Genomic DNA, 27,282 nt, shown 5'->3' on the forward strand with positions numbered 1-27,282 from the left:
CTTAATAGGTGACATGCAAAGGTGAGTGGGGCTTGAGGAAAAGTTGGTGTAGCAGCAGGGCAGAGTAGGAAGAGGAAAAATGGGCAGGGGTGTTGTCCCATGCCTGTGCTTCCTACCAGGGACATTCCTCACCACAGGAGGCGGCAAGCCACATCAGCCTCGAGCGGGGGGTACAGTGATCTGAGAGGCAGTGCTTGGGTTACCGTATAAAAGATGCAGACGCCCCGAGAGGCAGTGCCTCTGCATCAGTATCGACCAAGTCCTGCTCTACTAGTCTGCTAGAGTAGGCGTAGGGTGCTAGCAGCGCGTTGGTAGCTACCGGCTCAGATGAGCTCCCCCCCAGGGGTGTCCTTTTCTGAAGCCACAGAGGCTCTGCTCAGCGCCCCGCTTTGCCAGCAGGTCGGACTGAAAAGCTCGTGGCTTGTTCATCGCCGGCGCGCCAGCACTGCGGGGCAGGGCGGGAACGGGCTGGGTGAGAACAGCACTCGGCCTCTGCTTCCTCGGACCCCCGAGCGCTTCGGGGAGCCTGTAAGGTGCTGCACTCACAGCTAAAGACCCGGGGCCGCAGTCGCCGCAGAAGGAAGCCGGCCGGGGGCCGAGAAGCCCCGCACCTGGCCAGGCCTCTCGGGCAGTGGGTCAGACGCTCAGGGCCCGGCCTGGCCTCGGCCGCCGAACCCACCTCCGGCCTCAGCAGCGCCTCACAGCTCCCAGCATGCCCGGCGCCACACGGCTTGTGTGCCAGGCGCAGTGCATGCCGGGAGACTGGGACGGGCACCTCCCTGTGCGCGAGGCGGGCAGCCGCCGGGAAGGGGGCGGGGCCTGAAGCGGAGCGCGCTGGGCTGGAGGCGGAGCCGACACAGCCAGCGGCGATGGCGTGGCCGGCGGAAAGAGGTGAGAGTCTGGCCGCACCGCGCCGGTGTAAAGACCCCGCCACGGCTGGCGGGGAAGGGAAGAGTGCTGTGCCACGGGACTGTGGTGGTCCTGGGTGACCAGCCCCTCCAGATGATTGACGTATCACGCGGCCTTTCCCCAGAGCCATGCCAGGCACTTGCACCGGGCACAGTCTCTCTCCCCAGACCCTGGCTGAGAGCCTGGATATGCGCCGTGTGGAGTGCGTGGGGAGCCTGGTGCTTCAGGGTCAGGCGCACCCTGCCCCCTGCTTTGTTCTCAGGGCACGTTCCTGCAGTGGGTGCTACGGGCACCCTGCTCCCTCCCTCGCTGAATCGGGGACTGTGCACTATGGAGCCCCAGTCCTGGAGCCAACTGTTTGGCTGGGTGCTGCACAAGCACACCGCGGCTTGTTATTTCCCTCCTGCTCAGCATAGCTTGGGACCCTGAGGTGGCCACAACACCTGCAACCATCACCCTGCACTGCAGAACTCCTACAAGCTGCTTCTGCACAGCACAGGGTTAACCCTACCCTGTACTGCTCTTTTCATGGTGCATTAACTCACTGCACTGTCCCAGTGTCCTGTGGAAGTGGACTGTGCTGTACCTAGCACAGTGACTGGTGATGAGCACTGGACAAGATCTATGCTGGTAACTGTCATACATTTCCCTGAATCCCTTGGTAACCCCACAACACTAACCGTGGCAACTATTGCATTGTTGACTATATACTTGCTAATAACTGTGAATTTCTAGTGCAGTCAGTATATGCATACGCTACATGTAAGAAGAAGCAAAGTATTGTGAGAGACTCTTTAATGGCATAGGGAAGTAAAGTTCATGTATGTATACTCACACAGGTGAAAGCAAAGCAGTCCAGTAGCACTTTAAAGACTAACAAAATAATTTATCAGATGATGAGCTTTCGTGGGACAGACCCACTTCTTCAGACCATAGCTATACCAGAACAGACTCAATATTTAAGGCACAGAGAACCAAAAATAGTAATCATGGTTGACAAATCAGAAAAATATTATAAAGGTGAGCAAATCAGAGAATAGCGGGGCGGGGGGGGAGTGAAAAATTAGATAAAGCCAGGTATGCATACGAGCCCCTATAATGACCTAGAAAATTCCCATCCTGGTTCAAACCACATGTCAAATTAATATGTCAAGTTTGAATATAAAAGAGAGTTCAGCAGACTTTCTTTCCAAACTGTTGTGAAAATTCCTCTTCCGTAAGACGCAAACTTTCAGGTCATTAACAAAATGTCCCACTCTATTGAAGTGTTGACTGACAGGTTTGTGAATCAGGAGATGTCTCATGCATCTCACAAAGCGGGTCTTTGCCCCCGAAACTTACTCTCCAAAATATCTGTTAGTCTATAAGGTGCCACAGGACTTCTTGTTCTCGAAGATGCAGACTGACAGGGCTACCTCTCTGATACTTATCTCTGAAATGGCAACTCACAAAGTGAGAGACTCACAATATACAGTCTGCCTGTTTCTCCCATGGCATTCCAGCGGCTCTAATTCTCTATTAATCTGCTGGTGAGTGGCTAAAGGCCGGAGTGGGAAACCCTTTATTAGGTTGGGAAGTACTAACTCCCATAAAAATCATTTGGGGGCCACATAAAAGTGAGAAGCAAATAGACCTCCCAAAACATACAAAACCTTGACTGATATAGCCCTTACTGAGACACCTCATTCCCCTCGCACTCCAGCACCACGGTCAGGAGGGTGGAGAAGGGAGGATTAACATTCAGGGCTCCCCCAGTCCAGATTAACTCTTATGGTGGTCCAGGGTGGGATTAAAAATGAGGTGTTCAGAGTTCAGTATGTGGGAGGGCGCTTCAGGGGAGTAGGTGTAATGTCTGGGTGGGAGGGAGGGTGCAGGAGTGGACTGGTGTGGGTATTTGAGGTCTGGATGGGAGGGTACAGGAGCGGGTTGGGGAGACGGGATCTGTGTAGCAAGGAGAGTGCAGGAGCAGGCTGGGAGTGGAGGATCTCAGTGCACAAATGGTCTGGGAGCAGTGGGGCAGGACTAGAATGGAAGTGAAGGGTCTGGACAGGGGGGCAGTTGAAGAGGGGCTGGGGATGGAGTGTAGATGGGTGGGAATGTGCAGGAGCAGGGTGGGTGTGGGGGTGTCTGTGTGGGAGGGGCAGTACAGGAACAAGACTGAGGGGCTGGGCAGGAGGGAGGGTGCAGGAGTGGGCTAGGCGTTCTGGGCAACTGTGCAGGCCTGCTGCTGCTTCTTCCCGCTCCAGCTAGAGGAGCAGCAGCTCAGAGAAACATTCCCTGGAGAGGCTTTTCTCCAGGCATCACCCCCTGATGCTCTGATTGGCCAGAATTCTGAGCAGCAGGAGAAGCCTATCCAGGAAACCATACTGCCATTTTCCCGGCCAACAAAGAGGGAAGAGGAGCAGCAATGCCACTTCCTGTCCAGTTCAGGCAGAGTCCATGGGCTGGATCCAACTCCAGCTTGCCTGACTGTGCCACTCAAGGATCAGGGCTCCATACACTCCACAGGCCGGATGCTGGGGGAGGGAGCCCCAAGCCTTGAGGGGCAAGCCGCAGTCTGGATCCAGACTGTGGGTTGGGGGTTCTCCACACCTAGCTTAAGGGTTTGTGGTGAAAATTAGAGCTGAGTGAGGTAGATTGGTACAGATGTAGTCTCTACTTAAATTTTCTGATATTTTGACACACAGTGCAACATACTGTGAATACTTAACAGATTTCTAAAAACTAGATTACAGTGAACGGTGTGTCGGGTCCGGCATACTCCAGAATAAATATGGCATGTGTAACACCAATGATGAGCATGATACTTTACTGCGGCAATCTAGACTTATTTCCCCGCACCAGAGAGCCAGTCTATGCAATCCAACCTTTACCTTTGAGTGGAGACCCACTGGCATTAATTGTTCCTGGCACTGGCTTTAGGCAGGGGGCTAGACTAGATGACCTCCTAAGGTCCCTTCCAGCCCTAGGATTCTATGATTCTATGAAAGGCATTTGAATCCTCACCTATGCAGATCCAGTTGTTGGATCAGGGCTTAAGACAGGAATAGAAAAAATCAACACAGGGATATGAAATGGTATCTCACAATTACTAGTTAGTGATAGTAGTTACACCTATATATTTAAAATAACATTTTAATTATTAGTAGAGCAAGCTGATATCAGTCTATTGTCAATGACAAACTTCCAGTTAGTTTTGAATTCTAACTACATTACAGGATGTGTGCATATAAAAGTCACAAGAATGGCAGCAACTTGATCAACATGAGATATTTTGTAACACAATAACAAGTGTGTTTACTCTGCAGCTTATTACAGGTTCCTAGTGCTTTTCTTCAACTGCCTTTTGACTTTTGGCTCTTATTTCTGCTTTGATATTCCCAGTGTCCTGCAGGAGCAGTTTCAAGGGGTAAGTGACTAGGTAAAGGGGAAAGATAACTTCTGCAATGCCAGGTTCACTGCAGTCAAAGAGGAGACTGAAAAGTGTATCTCAGTCATAAAGCAGAGATTCTCAGTCACAAAGACAATTTGAAAAAAAATTCTAATCCAGATAACCAAGCATCTGAGATGCTGTACCCATGATAGCTGCTATGAAAGATGTGTCCATATTCTGAGACGTGGACAGCCTAGGAGAGTAATATGTAGAAAGTTAAAGCAAGCAGTTGGAGGAACAATTATTATTGCTTGGTGACTTTTATATATGTTTCAGTCTAATATCTTTCCCGCGCTCAGTCATTATGACTATGTCTACACTACAGCGTAATTTTGAAAGGTGATTTTCCGGAAGGTATCTTCTGGAAGATCGCCTATAGAAAGAGCGCATCTGCACACAAAAAGCGGATCAAGGTCTCAAACTGCTTTTTCAAAAGACCAGTACACCATTTTGAAAGAGAGCATCTACACAGTTCCAGGCACTCTTTTGAAAGAATGGGTCAGGAAGTGATGGGAACACATGGCTGACAAGCCCTTCCAGGAGATGCAGCCAGCTGCTCCCTTAAAGGGCCCCTCCCAAGCATCCTTGCCATACACAACACTGCAGACCCGATGCAGGGACCAGACGCTCATTATAGAGGCACATGGATCCCCAGCAGCTCCCCAGTGGGGAACTCCTCGAGGCTGTGGTCAGCCTGTTGGCCATGTTGCTTGTGGCCATGCTCCAATTCCTCTGTGGGGCCAGCCACCTAGCCGCCTTCCTGCAGACTGCCTCGATGGGCAACATCCACGCCCCCTTCCCCGGGCCAGACGGTGCTTCCAGGGCTACCTCACCAGGGCTGATTTGTGGGACCCGGACGATGACCACTGGATCTGGTACTTCCGCATGACCAAGAGGACATTTCTGGATCTATGTCACTGGCTCACCCCTGCCCTCCAGCACCAGAACGCCTGCATGTGGCCAGCGATCCCCCTGGAGAAGAGGGTCGCCATCCCAATATGGAAGCTGACCACCAGTCAGTTGGGCACCAGTTCGGGGTGGGCAAGGTGACCGTTGGGGCTATCTTCCTGGAAGTAAGGCATGCTCAGGTCACATGCTCACCACAGGGAGAGGGGAGGGGGCTCCCAGGAAAAGGGGACCCTGGGGGACCAGGGATGGGGGCCCAGGAGGCAACAGAGGAGGCAGGGTCTGGAGGGGAGGGGAGCCGGTAGAGAGGCAGAGGGAGACCCCAGAGGGGGCCGTACAGGGAAGGGGGTGGAGCCAGGGCCAGTGGGGCCTGGAGTTCCCTGCCATGCACTTATGGGTGTGTTTACCCTCCATCCTATGCAGGTCATCAGGGCAATAAATACCATCCTCCTGCACTGGGTTATCTGTGTTGGGGACCCTCACAGGATTCTCAGAGCTGGGGTTGGCCAACTGTTTTGGCACACTGGATGGAACCTACGTCGCCATCCGGCACCTGGACGACAGCAGGGGCACTTTTATCAACCACAAGGGGTACCACTCTGTGGAGCTTCAGGCCCTCGTAGAGGCCAAAGGGCAATTCCTGGACATCTCTGTGGGCTAGATGGGCCAAGCCCATGATGCCTGGGTATTCAGGAACTTGTAGCGTGGGCTCAGGATGCAAGAGGGGACCTCCATGCCCCTGCAGGAGCTCCCGGTCAGGGCCCCTACACCCATGGGTCATGTGGCCTTCCATAGGCCACATGGACCTGAGCCAGGATCTTTTTAACGACCATCTAAACCAGGCCTGGAACACCATGGAACAGACATTTAGGTCAGCCTCTGCAACATGCCCACCATGATGGAGACATGCTGTGCTCTCCACAATATTGTGGAGAGCAAAGGCAAGGTCTTCATGCAGGGGTGGGCTGCCAAGGTTGTCCATAGTTGGGTGCAGCTGGCCCACTCCCTGTGCCACTAGGCACACTAGAATGGGGATGCAGGTCTGGGAGGCCTTCACTTGGGGGCCTCAATGACCCTCCCCCAGGCACCCTCCAGCATAACCCCTCACCGCCCCACTATCAATCACAGGGGACATGGGGTTGGTTGAAAATAAACTGTTTATATGATGGAACAATTTTTTAACTACAAACTATATAAGGAATTGAGAACAGAGGGGAACTACGTACAATGTGGTGGGCAGGGGTGGGGGCAGTGAAATTGGAGGGGAGTCGTGGATTGGGGTGGGGGGCCTTATTCCTCAACAGGGGTGGAGAACCATGAGCTGCGCCAGCCACAGTACCCCTACTGCCCCAGATCTGTAGTCCCCATTGGAGCTGGGATGGGGCCAGGACTACAGGAAGGTAGGGGTATGCCGGGGTGCTACAGACATGGGATCTGTGGTGGGGGAGGCGGTTAAGTAGGAACTGGGGGAGCTGGCTCCCCGTGACCTGCCCTGTCCAGCCACTAGGCCAGTTCCAGCAGGGCAGCTGGTGGGAGGTCGGCTAAGAGCACGACAATGAGGTCAGGGGCTGCAAGGAGGGCTGCAGGGGGTCAGGCGAGGAAGCGAGAGGCTGGGACAGGTGGGCAGTCACGGCCTGAGTGAGGATGTCAAGGGCACCTGTCACCCAACCCCAGGCCTCCTGCTCCATTGTCAGACATTCCCCCAGGATGGGATGCTGGTTTGGTCCCACAGGGCAGCTGTGTGGGCTGCTGTGGCCTCCTCCTCCTGGTGGTGCCAGCGTATACCTCTGCTGTGGACCCGCATGGGTGCTGAAGGTGGGGGTGCCCCAGCCTCCTCAGTGGCTGCTCCAGGCCTCTCCTGACCATAGACGGGGCTCAGTTGGCCCCTGGATGGTGGAGCTGTGGAGACGACCCATCAGACCTGCAAACTAGCCCTGGGGGCTGTGCCCTGCTCCCTCCATGGAGCCCCCCACCTCTTTGTCCAATGGCCTGGGGGTCCTGTGGGATCCCATGTGCTGAAGGGTCCCCGCATGGGTGGGGCACATGCCAGGTTTGGTCAGGTCAGCCCCACCATTCTGTCCCCAGGCATGCAGCCTGTAGTGCTGTCCATGGGAGTGGGTGCTGAGTCCCAAGCGCAGCCCTCTGTGGGGCTGGGGAGTACGGCCGTCTAGGGTGCTTATGGACTGGGGCCAATGGCCGTGTGAGCAGCTCACTGCCAGCTGTGGCAGAGGCGGGCATCCCCTCCCTAAGCCCCAGAGCATTTGAAACACCCAGCACCTACCTGAGGGACCCTCAAAAAACTTGAGGGAGGCTGTGTAGAGGGGGCCTGGCTGGACAACCCGGACGGGATTGCGATGATGAGGGTGCTGTCACTGGGCCCCTTGTCCTCGCTGTGGGGCTCCGGCTTCTGCTCCAGCTTCTCAGGGATGGTCATGCCTGAGGGTCTGAGCTGTAGCTCCTTTGTCAGTCAGAACTTTTTAATTACATTTGTATCCTCAAGGTGGATATATTATACATGCAAGCCCCTGAAAATCTTCAAATTCACTCTTTCACCCTGGGAAATGGATGGTGGAGGTCCACTCTAGAGATGAAGTCAAAACCAGGTTTTTGTACCTATTGAGTTCCTCCACCAGTAAATAAATAAATAATTTTAAAAAGGTTGGATGATTATTGTATAATCCAAATTAGACCTCTCTTACTGTTGGAACACAAACTCTTTATGTTGACTTCTTATGCAGAACCTAACCTGCCCCAATGGAACCCAGCATAATGGCACATTGGCCTGCATTGAAGGTCTGGGGATGACTCCTGCACAGTATAATCTGCTGTATGCAATCTATGCCTGGACGTGAGTCACCTTTCTTTTGCTCAGGGGAGGCATTGTGTGCACTGGCCGTAGCGTGTGCAGACAGTAAAACCAAATGTTTGTGGTTTTCTCCCTAGGAATGCACTGGTGGTGATTTTGGCTGGATTCCTGATCGATAAACTGGGAAATCGCTGTAAGTCCCCATTATTTAGTTACAGATGATCTTGCAGAGGAGTGACCTTTCTTGCTATTCCTTCAACTCAAAGAGGACAGGGTGCTCTTGTGTGCTTTATGGTACCAAGACCTGAGTTGCCTTTTCAGTAAGGTCCTGAGGCATGAGGCAGCAGAATCAACAAAACGAGCAAACAAAAACAGGTGCTTCCTGTAGTGTGGAAACAAGATGAGTCTTTAAAAGGCTCTTCAATAGGATTAGGAGCATCTGGGATCTCTGCTATAAGAATTTGGAGTTACCCCTTTGGCCTGATGCACGATTATGGATCATTAGAATTTAGTATGACACAAAACAGAGGAGTAAATGTTGTTTTATCTTCTGACACACAATGGCCGCGTCTACACGTGCACGCTACTTCGAAGTAGCGGCGCCAACTTCGAAATAGCGCCCGTCACGGCTACACATGTTGGGTGCTATTTCGAAGTTGAAATCGACGTTAGGCGGCGAGACATCGAAGTTGCTAACCCCTTGAGGGGATGGGAATAGCGCCCTACTTCGAAGCTGAACGTCGAAGTAGGGCACGTGTAGACGATCCGCGTCCCGCAACATCGAAATAGTGGGGTCTGCCATGGCGGCCATCAGCTGAGGGGTTGAGAGTCGCTCTCTCTCCAGCCCCTGCGGGGCTCTATGGTCAACGTGGGCAGCAGCCCTCAGCCCAGGGCTTCTGGCTGCTGCTGCGGCAGCTGGGGATCCATGCTGCATGCACAGGGTCTGCAACCAGTTGTCGGCTCTGTGGATCTTGTGCTGTTTAGTGCAAGTGTGTCTGGGAGGGGCCCTTTAAGGGAGTGGCTTGCTGTTGAGTCCGCCCTGTGACCCTGTCTGCAGCTGTTCCTGGCACCCTTATTTTGATGTGTGCTACTTTGGCATGTAGACGTTCCCTCGCAGCGCCTATTTCGATGTGGTGCTGCCCAACGTCGAAGTTGAACGTGGACGTTGCCAGCCCTGGAGGACGTGTAGACATTATTCATCGAAATAGACTATTTCGATGTAGCGTGCACGTGTAGACGTAGCCAATAAAAGGAAAGACGGGCATGTTCAGATCTGGCAGTGATCCTTTATCTGTTGAAACTTCCTATCTTAAAGTGACTGATAAGTTTGTGTTCTTCTCTCTACATTACCTTCTTTTTGGTGTTTCCTGCCATGGAACCAAGCTCCACACCACATTAAAGAATGTAGACATGGCCACTCTCCTGTGGGGTTGGTCAGCATTCTTGACTCTCTTTTTCCATATGAGGATGTTGACACAGAGGTGAAGTTACTTGGCCAACTTCCAAGAGTCAGTTGCAAGGCTTGAGTAGGACTCAGAAGTATGAAGCTTATAGTTTTGTGGTTGAGCTATTAACATTCCTCTGCCTCAGTTTCTGCATGTCTAAGTCATGATGCTATTTCTCTCCTCTGCAAAGTGACCCGAGGTCCTTCAGTGAAAGGCACTGTATTGTGGTAAAATAATATGTCTCAGAGCCAATTTGATGGGCGAACCAAGGATTTATCTGTCCTGGGATAAAAATTCAGAGCGCCTCTCAAATTTTCTTATTGCACATTCATTCTCTGTGTTTTGTTGGCTAGATTTCAATGTGTCCCTGTGCTTTTTCTGTCTCCCTCCCTAGTTGGTGTCTTTCTTTTCTCTTTCCTGACTGTTGTTGGATCGTCCATATTTGCGCTGGGCTCTCACTTCAAGGGAACACCATACCTTCTGCCTCTGATGCTGACAGGACGGTTGCTGTTTGGATCTGGAAATGGATCACTTACCAGTAAGGAATCTGAGACCACCTCTCCTGATTAGACGCCCAACAATGGGAGAATAAATGGGATTTTTGTCCCTGGGTATCTATTCTGCAGTCAGTCCACGTGCTCTGTGTATCCGGAACCAGGCCTGATTAGGGGGGATGAAGTGGGTGTATTGGGTCTGCCTGGTGTGAGTTATAGAGCTTTCACCTGCCCTTCTCATGTTAAGAACCCTTATTTTAAACAGTCTTTGCCCCTTCCTGGGAGTAGCAGCTGCAATTCCAATGCTACAGCCTGGCTTCTTGCAAGCCTTGAGCTTCCCTTCTGTCACTAGTTGTAAGGATTGTCCCAAAAGGATGCTAAACTAGCATACTGTCTTTGACACTGATTCCATCTGGCCCACAGAACATGGACTGGAAAGTGCCCTTGGCATCATGCTCTGGGCTTGGTTTCCATGCCTCTTTTAATATAACCCTGCCTTGTTTGTTCCCTCACTCTTCAAGTTGTGCAGAATCGCATCACTGCCTTCTGGTTCAAGGGGAAGGAACTGGCGTTGGCATTTGGACTGACACTGTCCTTCTCCCGGCTTGGGAGTGTCCTCAACTTTTTCTTCACCCAGCAGTTTGAGATCCACTTTGGTATCCACTGGACACTCTGGGGAGGTGAGTTTTTCTTCTAGTTTCTGCTTCTGCTCTTTACCTGCCTCTAGGCCCAAGCTGAAGTAGACAAGTGATACAGTCTAACTGGTGAGGAATCTGCATAGGTAAGAGAGTGAATCTGGTGAGTGTAGGATGGGTTGTGAGTCTTCCAGGCAGTGTACCCTCGCTCTCATTCCTGGCTTGAAAATGTAATATAACAGGGGTGTGCAAACTGGGGGTGTCCACAGCCCGTGTCCACTTAGCAGTGCTGCCTTGTACAGTGCTGCCTGCCTGGCTCCTTGCTTCCGTCTGCTGAGGGCTGGCTTCGTTTCCAGTCTGGAGTGGATGGTAGGAATTGATCAGTGGGGCCAGCAGCCCAAGACATAACTCTCACACCTCCTGGGTTATCCTTGGGGTCCATAGTCCCCCAGCTTGAGAACCACTGGCCTAGATGATGATTGTGTCTGGGTATCATGGTGATACATGTGTTAAAAATGCCTTGGACAAATGACAGTGGGAATCACTGTGTTTGTACTGGATGCAGAGTCTCTCGGGATGGGGAGTGTAGGATAAACGTACTCACCAAGTGTCAGGGCTGTGCCCCACTCTGACACTCCAAGTGCTGAAAGTGGGGGCCTGCAAGAGACCTTGAAATTGTATTGCATCTGTATACGTCTGCATAAAAGCTTCCCAAGCTCACTGTCATTGGGAAATAGCTGTCGCCACCCAAGTGAGAAAACCCCTTTTAAGAACTCAGGAAGAGACACTCGGGATGTCTCCGTGAGGTAACGCCAGCTCTTAACCTTCTCTTAGGAGAAAGCATGAAAACAAACAGAAGAGCAAACTGCAATCTCTGATAGTTGACCTCTCAGCCTTAGGCATGCACACATATAGAACCTTCTCTAGGGCACAGGAATCAAACCGTTGTTTAAAGAAGGGTGATTTATTAACAAAACAATAAGATACAGGTGGTGATAAAGCATACTTGGTTGCAAGGTGTAAGAGAGCAACTAAAAAGGTAGATTAAAACACAGAAAATTATTTCCTGGGATTCAGCTTAAAAGTTACAGTGTACAGGGGGTACATCAGCAAGCCTAAGCAGTCCTGCACCAAACCCAAAATGAAAAAATAACCTGATTAAACATTTTCTTTCTACTTACATATCCCTATTCCCAGATTTGTTTTGAGGCCTGGATATTTACTGAAATCTTCCAAGCCTGTTTGAGATTTAAACCATTTCTGTATGTCTCCTCTGGCTACACAAAAGACTCTCCCAACAGGTGACTGCTTCAATTCAGAAATACCCATCTCTCTTCACAATGGTTCACCTTGCTGCTTGCAAACACAGAACCTGCTACCACTGAGTTTAAAGGTGTTCATTCATGATACCAAGTAACAAACCTGTGAAGGTTGTCCCAGCCCTGTTCAAGTTTGGAACTTCCAGGTGAGAGGCAAATCTGAGAAAAATCCTGCCCCTCTGCCCTACTGATGTGTTCTCCCGACAAGCTCTACTTTTACAGGTTCCCCTCCAGACCTTTAGTTCCGCAGTGCACTGGGATGAGGATTTTGCAATTGCAGCAGTAACAGAACAATCTGAGTACGCTACATGTGAAGGGTTAAATTTTAAGCCAGTGCACATCTGAGCAGGACTTTCAAGTGAACATCACTTGATTTTTCAAAGGATTCTGTTAGAAAACAGGTTTTTTTTGCAACAGGGACTCTGAGGTAAATTCATCGCTAGCATAACCCAGTGTAACTCCAGTGACTTCTTTCTGAGGAGTTGTACCTGTTTACACCAAGGCTCACTTTGATCTTCCTTGCCTGCTGTTACTCTACAGAGCGGAAGCAGACTAAAAAGTATGGGAAGGGGTTTTTAACCCTTGTCTTCCAGAGAAAATCAGGGTTATTGCCTGGTCCCATGGATACTGAGAGTTTCTTCAGCTGGTCTCAATATCCAGGACTATTTTAATCCCCAGCTACAGCAGGAGTGTACCAATAAGCAGAAATACTCATACTAATACATTTCAGAACTTATAGTACAACTACTACAAGACTTGCCCCCCTCATGCAATGAAGATGTACTAATCATATTTTTAAGAGAGAAGCCAGGACCATGAATCATGCACTGCGTTCTGTCATTCAGCTCTCTGTGCTCCAGGGAAGTCCTAAAATCATTTCTGTGTTTGCAGGTACCCTGCTGTGTGGCTTGGGTTTTATTTCATCCATCACAGTCAGTGCATTGGACAAAGTAGGCATGAAGCAGCTTGGCTTGGATGGAATTATCCAGCAAGAGTCCAAGAAAGTGGTACGTGGAATACAGACAGCCATTTCCTCCAGAGCCTGGAGGATTGTAATGGGTTCACTGAATTGTATTGTTGCTGCTGAGTTTGCCTTGGGAGACTAAAGTTTGAAATTGTAGTAGCTCATTCAAGTTTTATATGGTAATGTGTAATTTTCTGAGGATTCTGCAGCTGCAAATGACAACAGGTCATGCAAATTAAATAAAAGAAAGAGGATAGAGATTGCCAGCCTAACAGCGGCCAGAGCTAGTACTCTGAGCATGTGGGGTCAGCAAACATTCTCCTGAGGTCACTTGGCAAGTCACTTGTGAATGCATGTGAGATTCTAACACCCTCTTGTGTGACTTACAGAATAATCTGCTCAGAACTGACCCAGCTTCCTGCCAAGGCAGAAACAGTCTCTGTGCTGCACTCTCCCAGGGTATGTCTTCACTGCCATTAGACACTCATGGCTGGCCCATCTCAGCTGACTTCTCAGCTGGGATAAGCACCTGTTCAATTGTGGTCTGGACTGTCAGGGCTCAGGCTACAGTCCTGCCTCTGGGATCCACCAGGGTCCCAGATCCCAGGCTGTGGCCTGAGCCAAAATGTCTGTGCTACAATTAAACATCCCAGTGAGCCTGACTCAGCTGGCTTGGGCCAGTCATGGGAGTCTAATCACAGTGTAGAGATATCAATAATGTCCCAAGCAGCAGGGCTGCCATAACATCAGGTTATCAATTAATTTGCCAGGTACCAACATTAGACTTACTGGTCTGTAATTGCCAGGATTGCATCTAGAGCCCTTTTTAAATATTGGCATTTTTTGTGACTCTTAAAAGAACCTTTGTATAGTTCTGTTGACTCGAAGGAGCCATGTAGCTGCCAAAGCCATATAAGGTAAAACACTGGCGCTGCAGAGCATAAACCACATCCATAGCCATTACCGTTTTTCACTTAGAGTGTTCAGTGTATGCGACAGCGTCACGAAAGACATTCTCCAATAACACCTTCAGCACTCCGCGGGTCTCTTCATAGATTAATCCCAAAATACGTTTCACCCCGCTCTGTGTTGCGCCAAGCTGGAGTCTAATCGCTGTGTAGAGATACCCATAGTGTCCCAAGCAGTGGGGCTGCCATATCTTCAGGTCATCCGATCCATTAAACTACGAAAGAGCGTACTCTGAAATAAGAGCTTAATAATAGATTTCCACTTTTAAGGTGCTGGTTACATTCCGGTGTTTCCCTTTATTAACAACTCTGAGTTATACCTACATCTCTGTTAAAACAAAAAAGCAGTCAAGTAGCACTTTAACGACTAACAAAATAATTTATGAGGTGAGCGTTTGTGGGACAGACCCACTTCTTCAGACCATAGCCATACCAGAACCATGATGTCTGTCTGGATCTGGGTGAGTTTTTTTTTATGTACTTGATGAATCTCCATTCCAAACAGCTAAATGTAGTGCCCTGTGCTTCTGGTATGGCTATGGTCTGAAGAAGTGGGTCTGTCCCATGAAAGCTCACCTAATAAATTATTTTGTTAGTCTTTAAAGTGCTACTTGACTGCTTTTTTGTTTTGATAGCATATAGACTAACACGGCTTTCTCTCTATTACTACATCTCTCTCGCGCTTCATCCCATGGTTTGCCTCTGCGAGCTGCAAATTGTACTCGGAAACATCTTTTGTTGCCACTGACTATTATGAAGGGAAGGAAAAGCACTTGTGCTGTCACACTGCCAGGAAAGGGTGGGGTGTGGAGGGGAACAGCGAATGCTGGAGCTCAGAGAGACAAATGAGCAACCTTTCAGACTCGAGTCACCAGCTGGCCCTCTCATGGAACAGTAGAGAAAGAAGGCAAAATTCTTATGAAGTTGGAAGTAATCTGTATCCTGATAATCTAGAGGGCTTTTTTCTCTTTGCAGCGGGTTCAGGATGTCCAGCGACTGCCACTTCGCTACTGGCTCCTAGTTCTCACCATCATGTTCTTCTACAATGGGGTCTTCCCTTTTGTGGCAGATGCCAGGTACCAACTGGAACATTAGCACTGGTGATGGTAACTGCTCCCAGCACCAGAGTTTTAGTCTGGAGCTAACTTCGTCCATCTAGCTCTCCATTCAGTTAGCAACTTGAGAGGAATGGAGAGCTTTCCAAACAGGTTGTTCAGCTCGATGCATCTGATAAAGTGGATCTTTGCCCACAAAAGTTTATGCTTCAAAAAATCTGTTAGACCATAAGGTCCCACAGGGCTTCTCGTCATTTTAGCTTGTTCACTATTTGCTTTGTGAGCCCAAAGCCAAAAAAGGAGCAGTGCGCCTCCCCAGCAAGGTGCTTAATATTCAGCTATAGTGTTTCAGAGTCCTTTGGGTCTTCTCTCCCTTGCATTGGTTTATGCAGCCATCTTGCAAAGGATTGCAGACATGAGGATTTCCATTCCAAAGCAACTTTAAGGGAAATTGGGCTCTTCCAAAAAGTCCACATATTGGAGAAATTCCAAATTTGGTTTCCTGAAAAATAATAGCTCTTCCCTGACCTAGGTGGGACAGTGGCAAAGAAGAAACCCATACGACTGGCACCTGAAAGGCTCAGGAAATTCACCTAGACAGAAGTGTCCAGCTTCTGGGGCCAAGGGGTCTGTGCTACACAAATCCATTCAAGTAAAACACTTACTGGAGCATCAGTGTCAAGAAGAGGAAGGAGCTGAGGGCTCCTGTGGGGTAAAATTCCAGGGCCCTGATGCTGTGAATTGTTTCCTGCCTAAAAACTCAACCACTGCAGCCTTCCAGAGACTCCTTCCAAGACTATCACATGTGGGACCAGCTGCCTGGAAGGCAGCCAGCATCTTAAGATAAAGTATAGATTAAAGATGCTGTGCATGGCAGGTCCTACAGCACGCTGCAGTTTCCCAGATGCTAGAATCTCAGTGAGAAGGTAGTGCAGCTAGAGGAGCACCCTATTTCACCAGACCTGGGTTCTGCTCTGGCTCCACTACCGTCTCTCTCTGTGTACCCTTGGGGAAAGTGCTTCTCCTCTGTCTGTCTTCCCCATGTTGCCAATAGATATACTGCTAGTTTTTTCACCAGTGTTTGCAAAACTTAGCATTAGCAAAGAGCTCTGAGATGCTTGGGAGAGAAGAGCAAGGAGGATTTTATATTTACAAACGTAAACCGACAGCTCAGCAGCTTGGGGTGGGGAAGTTTCCTCTCAGTCTTGCTGCACCAATTAACGAACATGGCTCTAATATTAGAACATAGAGAAAGGAAAATGCACAGTACTAGGATCTTTGGGGTTCCCCGCCACTTCCTAAAATGGGCTCTTTGGCCAGCTGTCATCTGTTTACCATACCCTCAACTTACCCACATAATTCCTACCGTGCTATGTCCCCACATCCTGTCCTGGAGCAATACTCCACACTGCCTCAGGCACACAGTCATGTTTCAAATGCCCCTTTCAGTGGATTAATACCAGGCTTGTTTCCAAACAAGAATGGTCCACTGCCTTCAGTGTCATTGATTACCTGGGTCTATTTAAGTAAATCTATAGGGACAGCATTTTGCTGCCCAAGAGCTACAAAGAAGTTCTGCTCTCCTCAAAATAATTTTAGCCACTTAAGAGCAACCAGACAAAATCTTGGTGAGCAGGGGAGGTTCCAAATAAATTAGTCTCACAAAGCTGCTGAGCCGTGGCTGGATGCCCTACACAGGATTTTAAAAACACAGGGTTTATGCCATTTTTATGCTCCATTATGCATGAGGGAAGCTTGAGAGCCTTGTTTTCTGCTGTCGTGATACTGGGACTTGTCTCCTCTGCTTTTATTAGAGATCTCCATGCAGCGTCAGAAAACCAGAGTGGGAGATTTCTGTGCCCTTAATCAATGGGTTGAAGTTGTTAAATACTGATCTTTCCCTCCCATTGTTTTCAGTGAATGTATCTAAAAACTTATATCCTCCCACCCTTTCTGTTTCAGGGTTGAGAAGTTTTCTGTTCCTGTTCCTCCCCCACTTGACCCCCCCACTCCCTTGAGCTCAACTGGGAAAACAGGATTCACTCTTTCAGGAATTACCAAGATGCATGCTCCCCTTCCCATGCTCTCAAACTTTCAGGCCTCCCTTTATCCATCATAAAGCAAAAGAATGGTAAAACCCTGTCCTCCACCACAAAAGACCTATCTGTTCAGACACCTTTTTAAAAACATGGTGAGAATGCAGAGCTATTAGCCATGCTAACATGAGTTTGTGCTTTGATAAATTCTCTAGTTAAGACTCCATGTCCTGACATTTGTGCACAGACTTGCTTTGTATCCACAGTCAGACAAAGAATCCTAACTGTGTATACGTTTTGTCCCCCTTTATTCTATTTTTAGCAAATTTATCCAGGATAAATACTCTGGCTACAGTCAGCAGGCAGCTGCTTACGTTGCTGGAGCAGTGTATGACAGTTCCCTTGTTCTTTCTGCAGCAGTTGGCATATTAATTGTGAGTATGCAATATGTAGCAGGATATCACCAACATAGTTGATGGTCTGTTGATATACCAGGGCTTAGTACAAATATTTTTATCATCTCTGACAGAGAATGGTTGTAAAAATAGGGAGGCTGTTTAAAATTAGAGCTCCAGAATTGGGTCATCAATGATGCAGAGTGTTAACAGTTTGGAAACTGAAGACTTGGGCGTCCATTCTGGGTTAGGTCAGAAATTAAATGAATTTTATCTCTGACCCCTGGTTTCTGTTGTAGAATTATCATACAAATACCTGAATTCTTCTGAGTGGCCCAAGGTAAAACAATGAGGGGGCTGATGCAGGTCAGTCTTGAAGGTCAGAGGCAGAGCTTTGCAAAGGATGAAGAGCAAAGTTTGCACAGAATCAACTCATGCTTTGTCTAATTTATCAGGCCCTTGTTTCCGTAAGCATTAAAATGCAACATACTGCTTTAAAACTAAAACCTTAGAGTTTATGTGCTGTCATGTACAACAGTCTCTCTCAGTACATGGGAGGAACTGGGAATACTTTGTAAGGTGGTACTTTCCAGTATCTGATATGCTCATAAATTATTTACCAGCATGCATTACTCTGCTGTGCACATTGAGGAGGAGCACAATGGAGCCCTGGTGGAAACAGTGTGGGGCTCGTGGTAAATCACCTTCTGTTTGTCCTTCATCAGGATTATATTGGACTGCGAGGTGTGTTTGCAATTGGCTGTGCTGTGCTGACTCTGCCAGTGTTTGCTCTCTTGGCGTTTACATTTGTTCCTCCGCTTGTCTCTACCATCTGGCTGGGGATCACTTACTCCTTTGCTGCTGTAAGTATGTAAAAGGCACTTTATAGCTCTGCTCTGTCCTCATTTCTTTCCTGACACTGGCATTTTACACTACCCAAGGGCTTTCCATTGGTTGTGTGTCACAGCTGCATTCTGAGGTCTTTGAATTAGAGCAAATGCTCCCATTTAACTCAAAACAGCTCAAGGAACCCCTTGACATGGTCTGGAGGAAGCAGCATCAGTTAAGCAAGTGCTGTCCTTTCATGACACCTTTGGAGCAGGATCCAGAGTATCCACCTAAGTCAGTTATCCCATCTTCTCACTGAGTACATGCTTTCGGCTGACTGGAGTAGTTGGAGAGGAAAAATGTAGCCATTCCCATCACCCATTTATTGTAATCTTCTTGTCTGACGGTTGTGGCTAGGTCAGAGGAAGGTGTAAACCCTTCCATAAAGCATCCAGATGTGTAATGAGGACAATCAGCTAATGGCCTGAACCTGGGCTTGAATTGTTTGAATCTTCTAGAAGATGTCTTGGCAGCACACTTTTCCTCTTTTAACATCAGCCCATTTCATTACTCCTTACAACAGGCAAGTATGTGGCCATCCATACCCCTTGTGGTTCCCCAGGCCACATTAGGGACAGCTATGGGGCTTGCAACCTCTGTGCAAATGCTTGGAATTGGCCTCTCCAATCTGATTGTTGGACACATTCTTGGAACCAAGTCCAGGTGAGAACTAGTGCCTTTTGTCTCTTATGCAAAAGCTCATAAGTTGTTCTGATGCGGACTAAACTAAGAGTATACAGTCAGTTTTGTTCGTGGTTTAAACCAAGCGTGGTTTCAGGACACACATGACCACACCATGTACCTGACTGGAAGACGCTTACCATAGGTGGCTCTCAGCCAGCGGTGCAGTGGGGCATTCAGACAGGCTGCTACTGGCAAATGTGTTTTTTGGCTGCTCCTTGGAGAGAAGGAGCAGTTGGTCTCTTTGCACTGCCCGTGCTCCAAGAAGCTCCCCTTTCCAAGTTTTCAGCCAACAGGCCACCCCTCTTCACTCATCTCCACTACTGCCTCCCCCACCACTACCCTTTGTGAGACTACGTGCAGGTGCAGGTTTGGAAACAGATTAGAGGGCTAGTGGGTCACAGGTTTACCCTGGCAGATGAGGATCCACATTTTTGTATCAATTTAGGGTTCTGGTTATATAAAAAGAGGAAAGAAGGTCTCGAGTGATCATTCATTGATTGTCTATTCTTCTTCGAGTGTCCCCGTGGGTGCTCCACATTAGGTGTCGGGCTCGCCCGGCGCCGCAGATCGGATCTTCCAAGCAGTTTCTGCCGGACCGCGCATGCGCCGGTGCGCGCCGCTCCCCCGCGCGCTCCCGGCCATGTGCGCGATCCGGTCCCCGCCAGTTCCTCTTAACCGCCGTCGGCTGCAGACGGAATCCAACTAGGCTAAGGCCAAGTAGTGTATTCAATGGCTTTATCTGTTTTTTCTTAAAGTTTTTTCAGGCACTTAGGCTACTATAAGCTAGCCGTTTGTTATTTTGTAAAAAAAAAAAAAAAAAAAAAACAACAACGAACAAGCTAGGAGAGGGACAGCTCAGCCAGTCCCAGTAACAAGCGCCGGAGGCCAGGAGCTAGGGCTATCAGCCCTCCGGCTAAGGCAGACCATCGGACGGGGAAAACGGCACAAAGAAGGTGCTAAGTACCCACTTAAAAACACAAAGACTCACCAACAATGTCCTCTTCAGGCTTTAAAAAAAAAAAAAAAAAAAAAAAAATGCTGCTTCTTGACAAGGCCCTCCAGCCAGAAGTGCCGGAGCGGCCGCAGCAGGAGGGACCCTCCGGGGCCCTTAAAAGGAAAGCTGCCTCCCTCACTCCATCAGCGCAGAAACGGAGGAAAGTATCTCCAGCCCGATCCCTGCCGGCAGCAACAGCGAGCGGGACGGGAGGAGCAAGCAGCCCCCAGCCGCAGCAACAGCTGATCGGCGGCGGCACGGAGAGCCACGTGGAAGCGGCTCAGCCTCCAATACTCAGCCAGCCGCCCCGCACCGCAGGCAGGGCGGCGGCTAAGCAAACGCCGGTACTGGCGGCACCGCAGGCAGCGGCACCGACCCCCGGGGAACCGGCGGTGCAGAGCGCGCAGGCACGCAGCCTGCCGGCACCGGAGGACACCGCACATGCGGCATCGCCCTCGAGCGTGCCGAGCTCGGTGCAGACGGGGCCGGAATCCCCTGTATGCTCCCCAGCCCGATCCCTGCCGGCAGCAACAGCGAGCGGGACGGGAGGAGCGAGCAGCCCCCAGCCGCAGCAACAGCTGATCAGCGGCGGCACGGAGAGCCACGTGGAAGCAGCTCAGCCTCCGATAATCAGCCAGCCGCCCCGCACCGCAGGCAGGGCGGCGGCTAAACAAGCGCTGGTACCAGCGGCACCGCAGGCAGCGGCACCGACCCCTGGGGAACCGGCGGTGCAGAGCGCGCAGGCACGTAGCCTGCCGGCACTGGAGGACACCGCACGTGCGGCACCGCCCTTGAGCGTGCCGAGCTCGGTGCGGACGCCGGAATGCCCTGTATGCCCCCCAGCCCGATCCCTGCCGGCAGCAACAACGAGCGGGACGGGAGGAGCGAGCAGCCCCCAGCCGCAGCAACAGCTGATCGGCGGGGGCACGGAGAGCCACGTGCAAGCGGCTCACCCTTCGATAATCAGCCAGCCGCCCCGCACCGCAGGCAGGGCGGCGGCTAAACAAGCGCCGGTACCACCGACCCCTGGAAAACCGGCGGTGCAGAGCGCGCAGGCACGCAGCCTGCCGGCACCGAAGGACACCGCACATGCGGCACCGACTTCGAGTGTGCCAAGCTCGGTGCGGACGTGGCCGGGATCCCCTGTATGTCAGGGGCGGAGTTACCTCCTCAAGGGAGGGGGAAGACTGCACACAAGAGGAGGCATTGCAGCCCCTCTCCGCACAGGGCTGTGTAGTTGCTTTCTCACAGCCCTCCGCTATGTTGCAGACTCCAACTAGAAGGCAGGGGTCCCCCCCCTCCTTGGCCTACCCAGAGCCCCCTTCTCCATTTCTGCAACCAGCCTCACCCTGGCTGGGACCACCTCCACCCTTCCTGGGATTTGAACCGCTGGACTATTAGGCAAAGTCGCTCTCTCCAGGGTCTCGACGGTCTCCCTCCCCCAGACGCAAAGGGTATGCACCAAGGGAGTGGTCTAGGTCACCTTCCCAAGACCAGTGCTTATACTGCCGTGGTCGCCCCTACCACGCAGGGCATAGACACCATCGGCAATCTACTAGGGAAAGATCCCTACGAACGATCTCGTACCCCCAAGGGCAATTGTGGCCGGGGACAGAGACTTAAGCATCTCAGGGGGGACTGGTTATGGAACCCCGAGATTTTTCCTCGCACACCTCTAGTGAGAGGGTGTACCATCATCAGCAGGAACCGGAAGGGTCCAGAAAGACGTACCCCAGCGGTTCCTCGCTTTCCTCCCCGGATGAGGCTACGGCCCCGGGGGGCGTCCATCCTCCGGACGATCTCAAACAGTTCCAAGAGCTGTTTTACGAGGGTGGCCTTCACGCAAGGCTTCCAGACAGCAAAGGTGCAAGAGCAACACCATAAGCTCCTCAAAAATCTGAGACCTCCGGCCTCCTCCAAAATAGCAATACCGCTGATGACGCAATCTTGGAGCCTGCCACTATGATATGGCAGACTCCTGCGACTATTCCGCCTGTCCACAAAAGAGCGAAAAAAAAAAAAAAAATACTTCGTGCCCACGAAGGGCATGGAGTTCCTGTTCAGCCACCCACAACCAAATTCTTTGGTGGCGGAGTCGTCGCAACGTGGGGGAATAAACAAACATGCCAAAAAGCTAGAGCTGTTGGGCAGAAAGGTCTACTCCTCCTCCACGCTACTGTTGCCAATGGCAAATTACGCAGCGCATCTAGCGAACCATAATTTCAACAACCACATTAGGTTGACCTCCCTCATGGACTCGCTTCCAGAGGGCACGAAACCAGTGCTCAAGGCCATCATCCGACCATTTTATAACCAGTGGCAAAGGATCACCACAGACACATGGGTGCTGGAGATCATAGCCACGGGGTACGCCATCCCCTCCCAGTTGCTCCCACCGCCATGACCTCCACCCGGGGCCCCACCTCCAGGAGACCTCCCATGTAGCGAGGCTCAAGCAGGAGGTAGACCATCTCATGCTCGTAGGGGCAGTGGAAAGAGTGCCGGAGCAACTGCAAGGGAGAGGGTTCTACTCGAGGTACTTCCTCACGGGGAGGTCCATCTTAGATTTTCGAGGCCTCACCGGTACCTGCGCAAGCAACGTTTTCGGATGATCACAAACGCCTCCATCCTTACGGCACTAGACGATGGAGATTGGTTCGCAGCCCTCGACTTACAAGGTCCTACCGTTTGGGCTCTCCTCAGCCCCCAGAGTCTTCACCAAGACCTTGGCAGTGGTGTCAGCCTACCTGCACAGACAGGGGGTATTTATATTCCAGTATCTGAATGACTGCCTACTCAAAGGGGCCTCAAAGGAGGAGGTACTACGCATAATATGTGTCACAGCAGGCACGTTCTCTTCGCTCGGCCTGCTTATCAATCTGACAAAATCAAAGACAGACCCCACACAGGACATAGAGTTCGTAGGGGCACGCATAAATTCTATTACAGCGAGGGCGTATCTACCAGAGACTCGCTTTCGGGCCATCGGCTCCCTCGCGCAAGGCTTCACCTTCAGCCCTATGGTGCCGGTTCTGACGTGCTTACAGCCGCTGGGCCACATGGCAGCAGCAACGTTTCGTACAACAGAACGCCAGGTTACACATGCGCAGCATGCAGCATTGGCTGGCGAGCGTATACAAACCGGCAGCACACACTGTTCACAGGATGGCGTCGCCCACAACGGAGGTGCGCAAATCCCTGCAACGGTGGGTAAACCCAGAGAACCTGCTAACAAGGGTACCCTTCCACCAACCACACGTATTGGTTTTTCTTACTACAGATGCCCCCCTCATAGGGTGGGGAGCACACATGGGCGAAGAGGTGACGCAAGGGCTGTGGTCCTCTATGGAGCAGTCACTGCACACAAATATACTGGAGCTCAAAGCAGTGTTCAACGCCTGCAGACACTTTCGAGACCAACTGAAAGGCAAGGTAGTCGGGATCAGTACAGACGATACCTCCACCATGTTTTATATAAATCGGCAAGGAGGAGCTCGGTCCCGTGCCTTATGTGTAGAAGCAGTCCGGTTGTGGAACTGCTGCATCGCCAACAATGTAACCTTGAAAGCCTCGTACTTACCAGGCGCTCGCAATGTGAAGGCAGACCAGCTGAGCAGGCGTTTCGCACTCACGCACGAGTGGCAGATCCGTCCCGATCTGCTGCAACCGATTTTTCCACGCATGGGGTTTTTCCCCAGATAGACCCTGTTTGCTACTCAGCACAACAAGAAGTGCCCACGATTCTGCTCCAGGGCAGGACTGGGACGGGGGTCCCTGAGGGATGCCTTCGCGATCTCATGGAGGGGCCCCCTGCTTTACGCTTTCCCTCCCACAGTGCTCATCCACAAAGTGTTGCAGAAAGCCAGGAGGGAAGGAACCTGAATGATCCCGATAGTCCCAACGTGGGATCGACAGCAATGGTTCCCCCTATTCCTGCGCATGTCGGACCGGCCACTGAGGTCCCCTCCGGTGGCGCGGGATCTGCTCACGCAAGCCCAGGGGTCCATAGTGCATCCGCACCCCCAAAGCCTGCGACTACAAACGTGGTTAATCCATGGCTCAGCTCCCTAGAGAGCACATGTACGGAGGAAGTGCAGCAAGTCCTAGAAAGTAGCAGGAGGACTTCCACCAGGAAGACCTTCAAGCAGAAATGGACTCGCTTTACGGCATGGTGTTCTACCAAACAGCTAGCCCCCTTTCGGTGCCTATGGCTGTGATATTAGAGTATTTACTGGACCTCAAGAGAGGAGGACTCTCGCTATCCTCGTTTCAGGTCCACCTGGCCGCCATTTTGGTGTTCAGACACGAAGAGGAAGGGCACACGGTGTTCGCCCATCCCATGGTTACCAGGTTCTTCAAAGGGCTGGTAAGCCTATACCCCCCTCAGAAACCGCTTCCACCTCTGTGGAACTCGGACCTGGTGCTTAATGCGAAAAGGGGACCACCGTTTGAGCCTTTGGCCACGGTTTCCCTCCGCCTCCTTATGATGAAGACGACCTTTCTTCTCGCAATCACGTCAGCTCGCAGGGTGAGCGAGCTTGAGGCAGTTATGGCAACGCCGCCCTGCGCTGTTTTTCCAAGGAGGCGGTAACCATACGGCTGCATCCAGCCTTTGTTCCTAAAGTTTCTTTCTGAGTTTCATACTAACGAACCTATTGTTTACCCTTGTTTATCCAAAGCCTCATAACTCTAACAAAGAGGTGCGCCTACACCTCCTGGACGTGAGCAGGCGCTAGCTTTCTATATGGACAGGACCAAGTCCTTCCGGAGAACGGATAGGCTCCTAGTCTCTATCGCTCCCAAATCAAAAGGAGAATGTCTCTCTTCGCAGAGAATCTCTAAGCACATCGTATCTTGCATAAAAATGTGCTACAAACTCAAAAAGACTCCTTTACTGGCCACGCCCAGGGCTCATTCCACTAGGGCGGTGGCAGCATCAACAGTCTTTTTTCAAGGGCGTTGCGCTAAAAGACATTTGCAGAGTGGCGACCTGGTCATCCTGTGACACCTTCGCCAAACATTACGCCCTGCACAGGGTATTCCAAGAGGATACCCGTCTCTTGGCAGCGGTCCTCTCGGGGACAAGCTGCACATAATCCGATTACCCACCTCCTATCTTGGGTTACTGCTGGGTAGTCACCTAATGTGGAGCACCCACGGGGACACTCGAAGAAGAAAGAAAGGTTACTCACCGTAGTAACGGTGGTTCTTCGAGATGTGTCCCCGTGGGTGCTCCACTACCCGCCCATCCTCCCCGCTCCGGATCTCTGTTTAGTGTTTTGCAGGAGCATCCGAGGCGGTTGGTCAAGGAACTGGCGGGGACCGGATCGCGCACATGGCCGGGAGCGCGCGGGGGAGCGGCGCGCACCGGCGCATGCGCGGTCCGGCAGAAACTGCTTGGAAGATCCAATCTGCGGCGCCGGGCGAGCCCGACACCTAATGTGGAGCACCCACGGGGACACATCTCGAAGAACCACCGTTACTACGGTGAGTAACCTTTCTTTTTTCTGGACCCCACAGTGAAGTAAAGATTCCACTGTGGCACTGGCAGCGGATGATGACCTACCTGTTGGCAAACACCATTGGATGTATTATTGCCTCTGTTTGCCTCAATGTGGTGGACAAGCAGCAGGTAATAACAAGCTTAAACCTTCTACATCCAGGGCAAGATGATTTGGACACTAGGTATAGCCTATTAAAGAGCATTTGGGTAAGCCTTAGGTGTAAACTTAGCTTTTACATCATGGTTTAAAAGGGACCTTGAGTAGTGCAGAGTTGTATGATAGGTTTTCTCACCAACTCTGGATAGATACTTTTGAATTTGTCCCAGAAAAATAGATACCTACTGTTTGTGGCAATGGTGGGGATGTCCAGTATCACATACGTTGGTGGCCTAATCTTACATTCCTTCTGTCAAGATGGATTGCAAAAAGACCCAAATATCTGCTGAACAGATATCTGTAAGCTACACCCATTCTCTAGTAAAGTCATTTCAAGAAAGATGTGGAGAAATTGGAAAGGGTCCAGAAAAGAGCAACAAGAATGATCAAAGTTCTAGAGAACATGACTTATGAAGAAAGGCTGAAAGAACTGGACTTGTTTAGTTTGGAAAAAAGAAGATTAAGGGGGGACATGATAGCGGTTTTCAGGTATCTAAAAGGGTGTCATAAGGAGGAGGGAGAAAACTTGTTCTTCTTGGCCTGTGAAGATAGAACAAGAAGCAATGGGCTTAAACTGCAGCAAGGGAGTTTAGGCTGGACATTAGGAAGAAGTTCCTAACTGTCAGGGTGGTCAAACACTGGAATAAATTGCCTAGGGAGGCTCTGGAATCTCCATCTCTGGAGATATTTAAGAACAGATTAGATAAGTGTCTATCAGGGATGGTCTAGACAGTACTTGGTCCTGCCATGAGGGCAGGGGCCTGGACAGGATGACCTCTCAAGGTCCCTTCCAGTCCTAGCATTCTATGATTCTATGATATGTGTTTGTTTCACTCACTGCTTCTCTGACTTGCCAGGGTGGGACACTGAACCGATCAACAAAGCAATCATCTGCAGAACAGGAGGTCAGGCAGCCCATAGATACGGCACCACTCCTTGTTGAAGCGGGAGATGAAGGGTCCATTAACTAGCACACATGAGTATGCCCTATGTTGGATTGTACAGTGACAGATTACAAATGCTTGCTAGCACTGTGCTGCCCCTCTTGTACATTGTAACTTTTTAGGGGAGTGTTAACAAGGGAAGCATTGTAAAAATCAAGCTGGTATATAAAAGGAATTATGTACAGGAAGGGAAATTTGTTTTGTTCCTTGTGTCTGGAACAAATCAGCCATATGGTACATTAAGCCAGTGATGAAGCTTACGTAATGCACTTCTAGAAATGGGTGAAACTAGAATGTTGAATCTAAATTCAGTCCACCTGAAGTTTGTTCTAAGCAACTATATACTGTCTTCTAATCCACGGTAATTAATTGTTACAAATATGCCAGTGTAAGGTATTTCACTAAAATATCACTACACCTTCACAGAAAACCCCTCATGCAGAGATGTGAATGGTTTGAGTAGCCTTCCGTTTCAGTAATTGTTACCAATTGTCAATGTCCTTTCCCAAATAAGATTTCCAGTGTCCTTGCAGAGACAATTGGGATTGTTTTACTCATTTTAAGTTGGCAAGACTTTGTATGTGAAAACTAGCTGAACTATCTGTTGCTTTGCTAGTTAACAGTCCCACAAGTTGCATTATTCAGCTATGTTACCTTGATTGAAAATAGTAAATAACCCCACTTAAAATGTGATCTTATGTGAGTGGCCGTCAATGCACACTGATTGTGGACTTGGAAAAACAATCA

General features: G+C 50.3%; 1 protein-coding gene across 2 annotated transcripts; it reads left to right on the plus strand.

Annotated features, from left to right (window-relative positions):
* The first annotated feature begins 785 nt into the window (after window positions 1-785).
* Window positions 786-27,228, plus strand: LOC142021880 (lysosomal dipeptide transporter MFSD1-like). 2 transcript variants are annotated; one of them, XM_075011142.1, is made up of 13 exons: window positions 786-891; window positions 4,294-4,318; window positions 7,987-8,096; window positions 8,192-8,247; window positions 9,894-10,037; window positions 10,515-10,673; window positions 12,839-12,954; window positions 14,855-14,955; window positions 17,293-17,404; window positions 18,091-18,228; window positions 18,777-18,916; window positions 25,452-25,563; window positions 26,449-27,228. In XM_075011142.1, the coding sequence occupies exons 3-13, from the start codon at window positions 8,050-8,052 to the stop codon at window positions 26,560-26,562; spliced, it is 1,239 nt and encodes a 412-aa protein (XP_074867243.1). In that variant the 5' UTR covers window positions 786-891; window positions 4,294-4,318; window positions 7,987-8,049; the 3' UTR covers window positions 26,563-27,228. The 2 variants fall into 2 exon arrangements, with proteins under 2 accessions (XP_074867243.1, XP_074867242.1); XM_075011141.1 differs by having other exon boundaries at window positions 837-891; window positions 4,218-4,318.
* Window positions 27,229-27,282: the final 54 nt, after the last annotated feature.

This window comes from Carettochelys insculpta, chromosome 16 (assembly GCF_033958435.1).
Source record: "Carettochelys insculpta isolate YL-2023 chromosome 16, ASM3395843v1, whole genome shotgun sequence".
Lineage (NCBI taxonomy): Eukaryota > Metazoa > Chordata > Testudines > Carettochelyidae > Carettochelys > Carettochelys insculpta.

Coding starts and splice junctions, on each gene's coding strand:
- LOC142021880 (XM_075011141.1), top strand. CDS start 870: ATGGCGTGGCCGGCGGAAAGAG. Junction 8,248..9,893: donor CGATAAACTGGGAAATCGCT/GTAAGTCCCCAT, acceptor CTCCCTCCCTAG/TTGGTGTCTTTCTTTTCTCT. Junction 10,038..10,514: donor TGGAAATGGATCACTTACCA/GTAAGGAATCTG, acceptor TCACTCTTCAAG/TTGTGCAGAATCGCATCACT.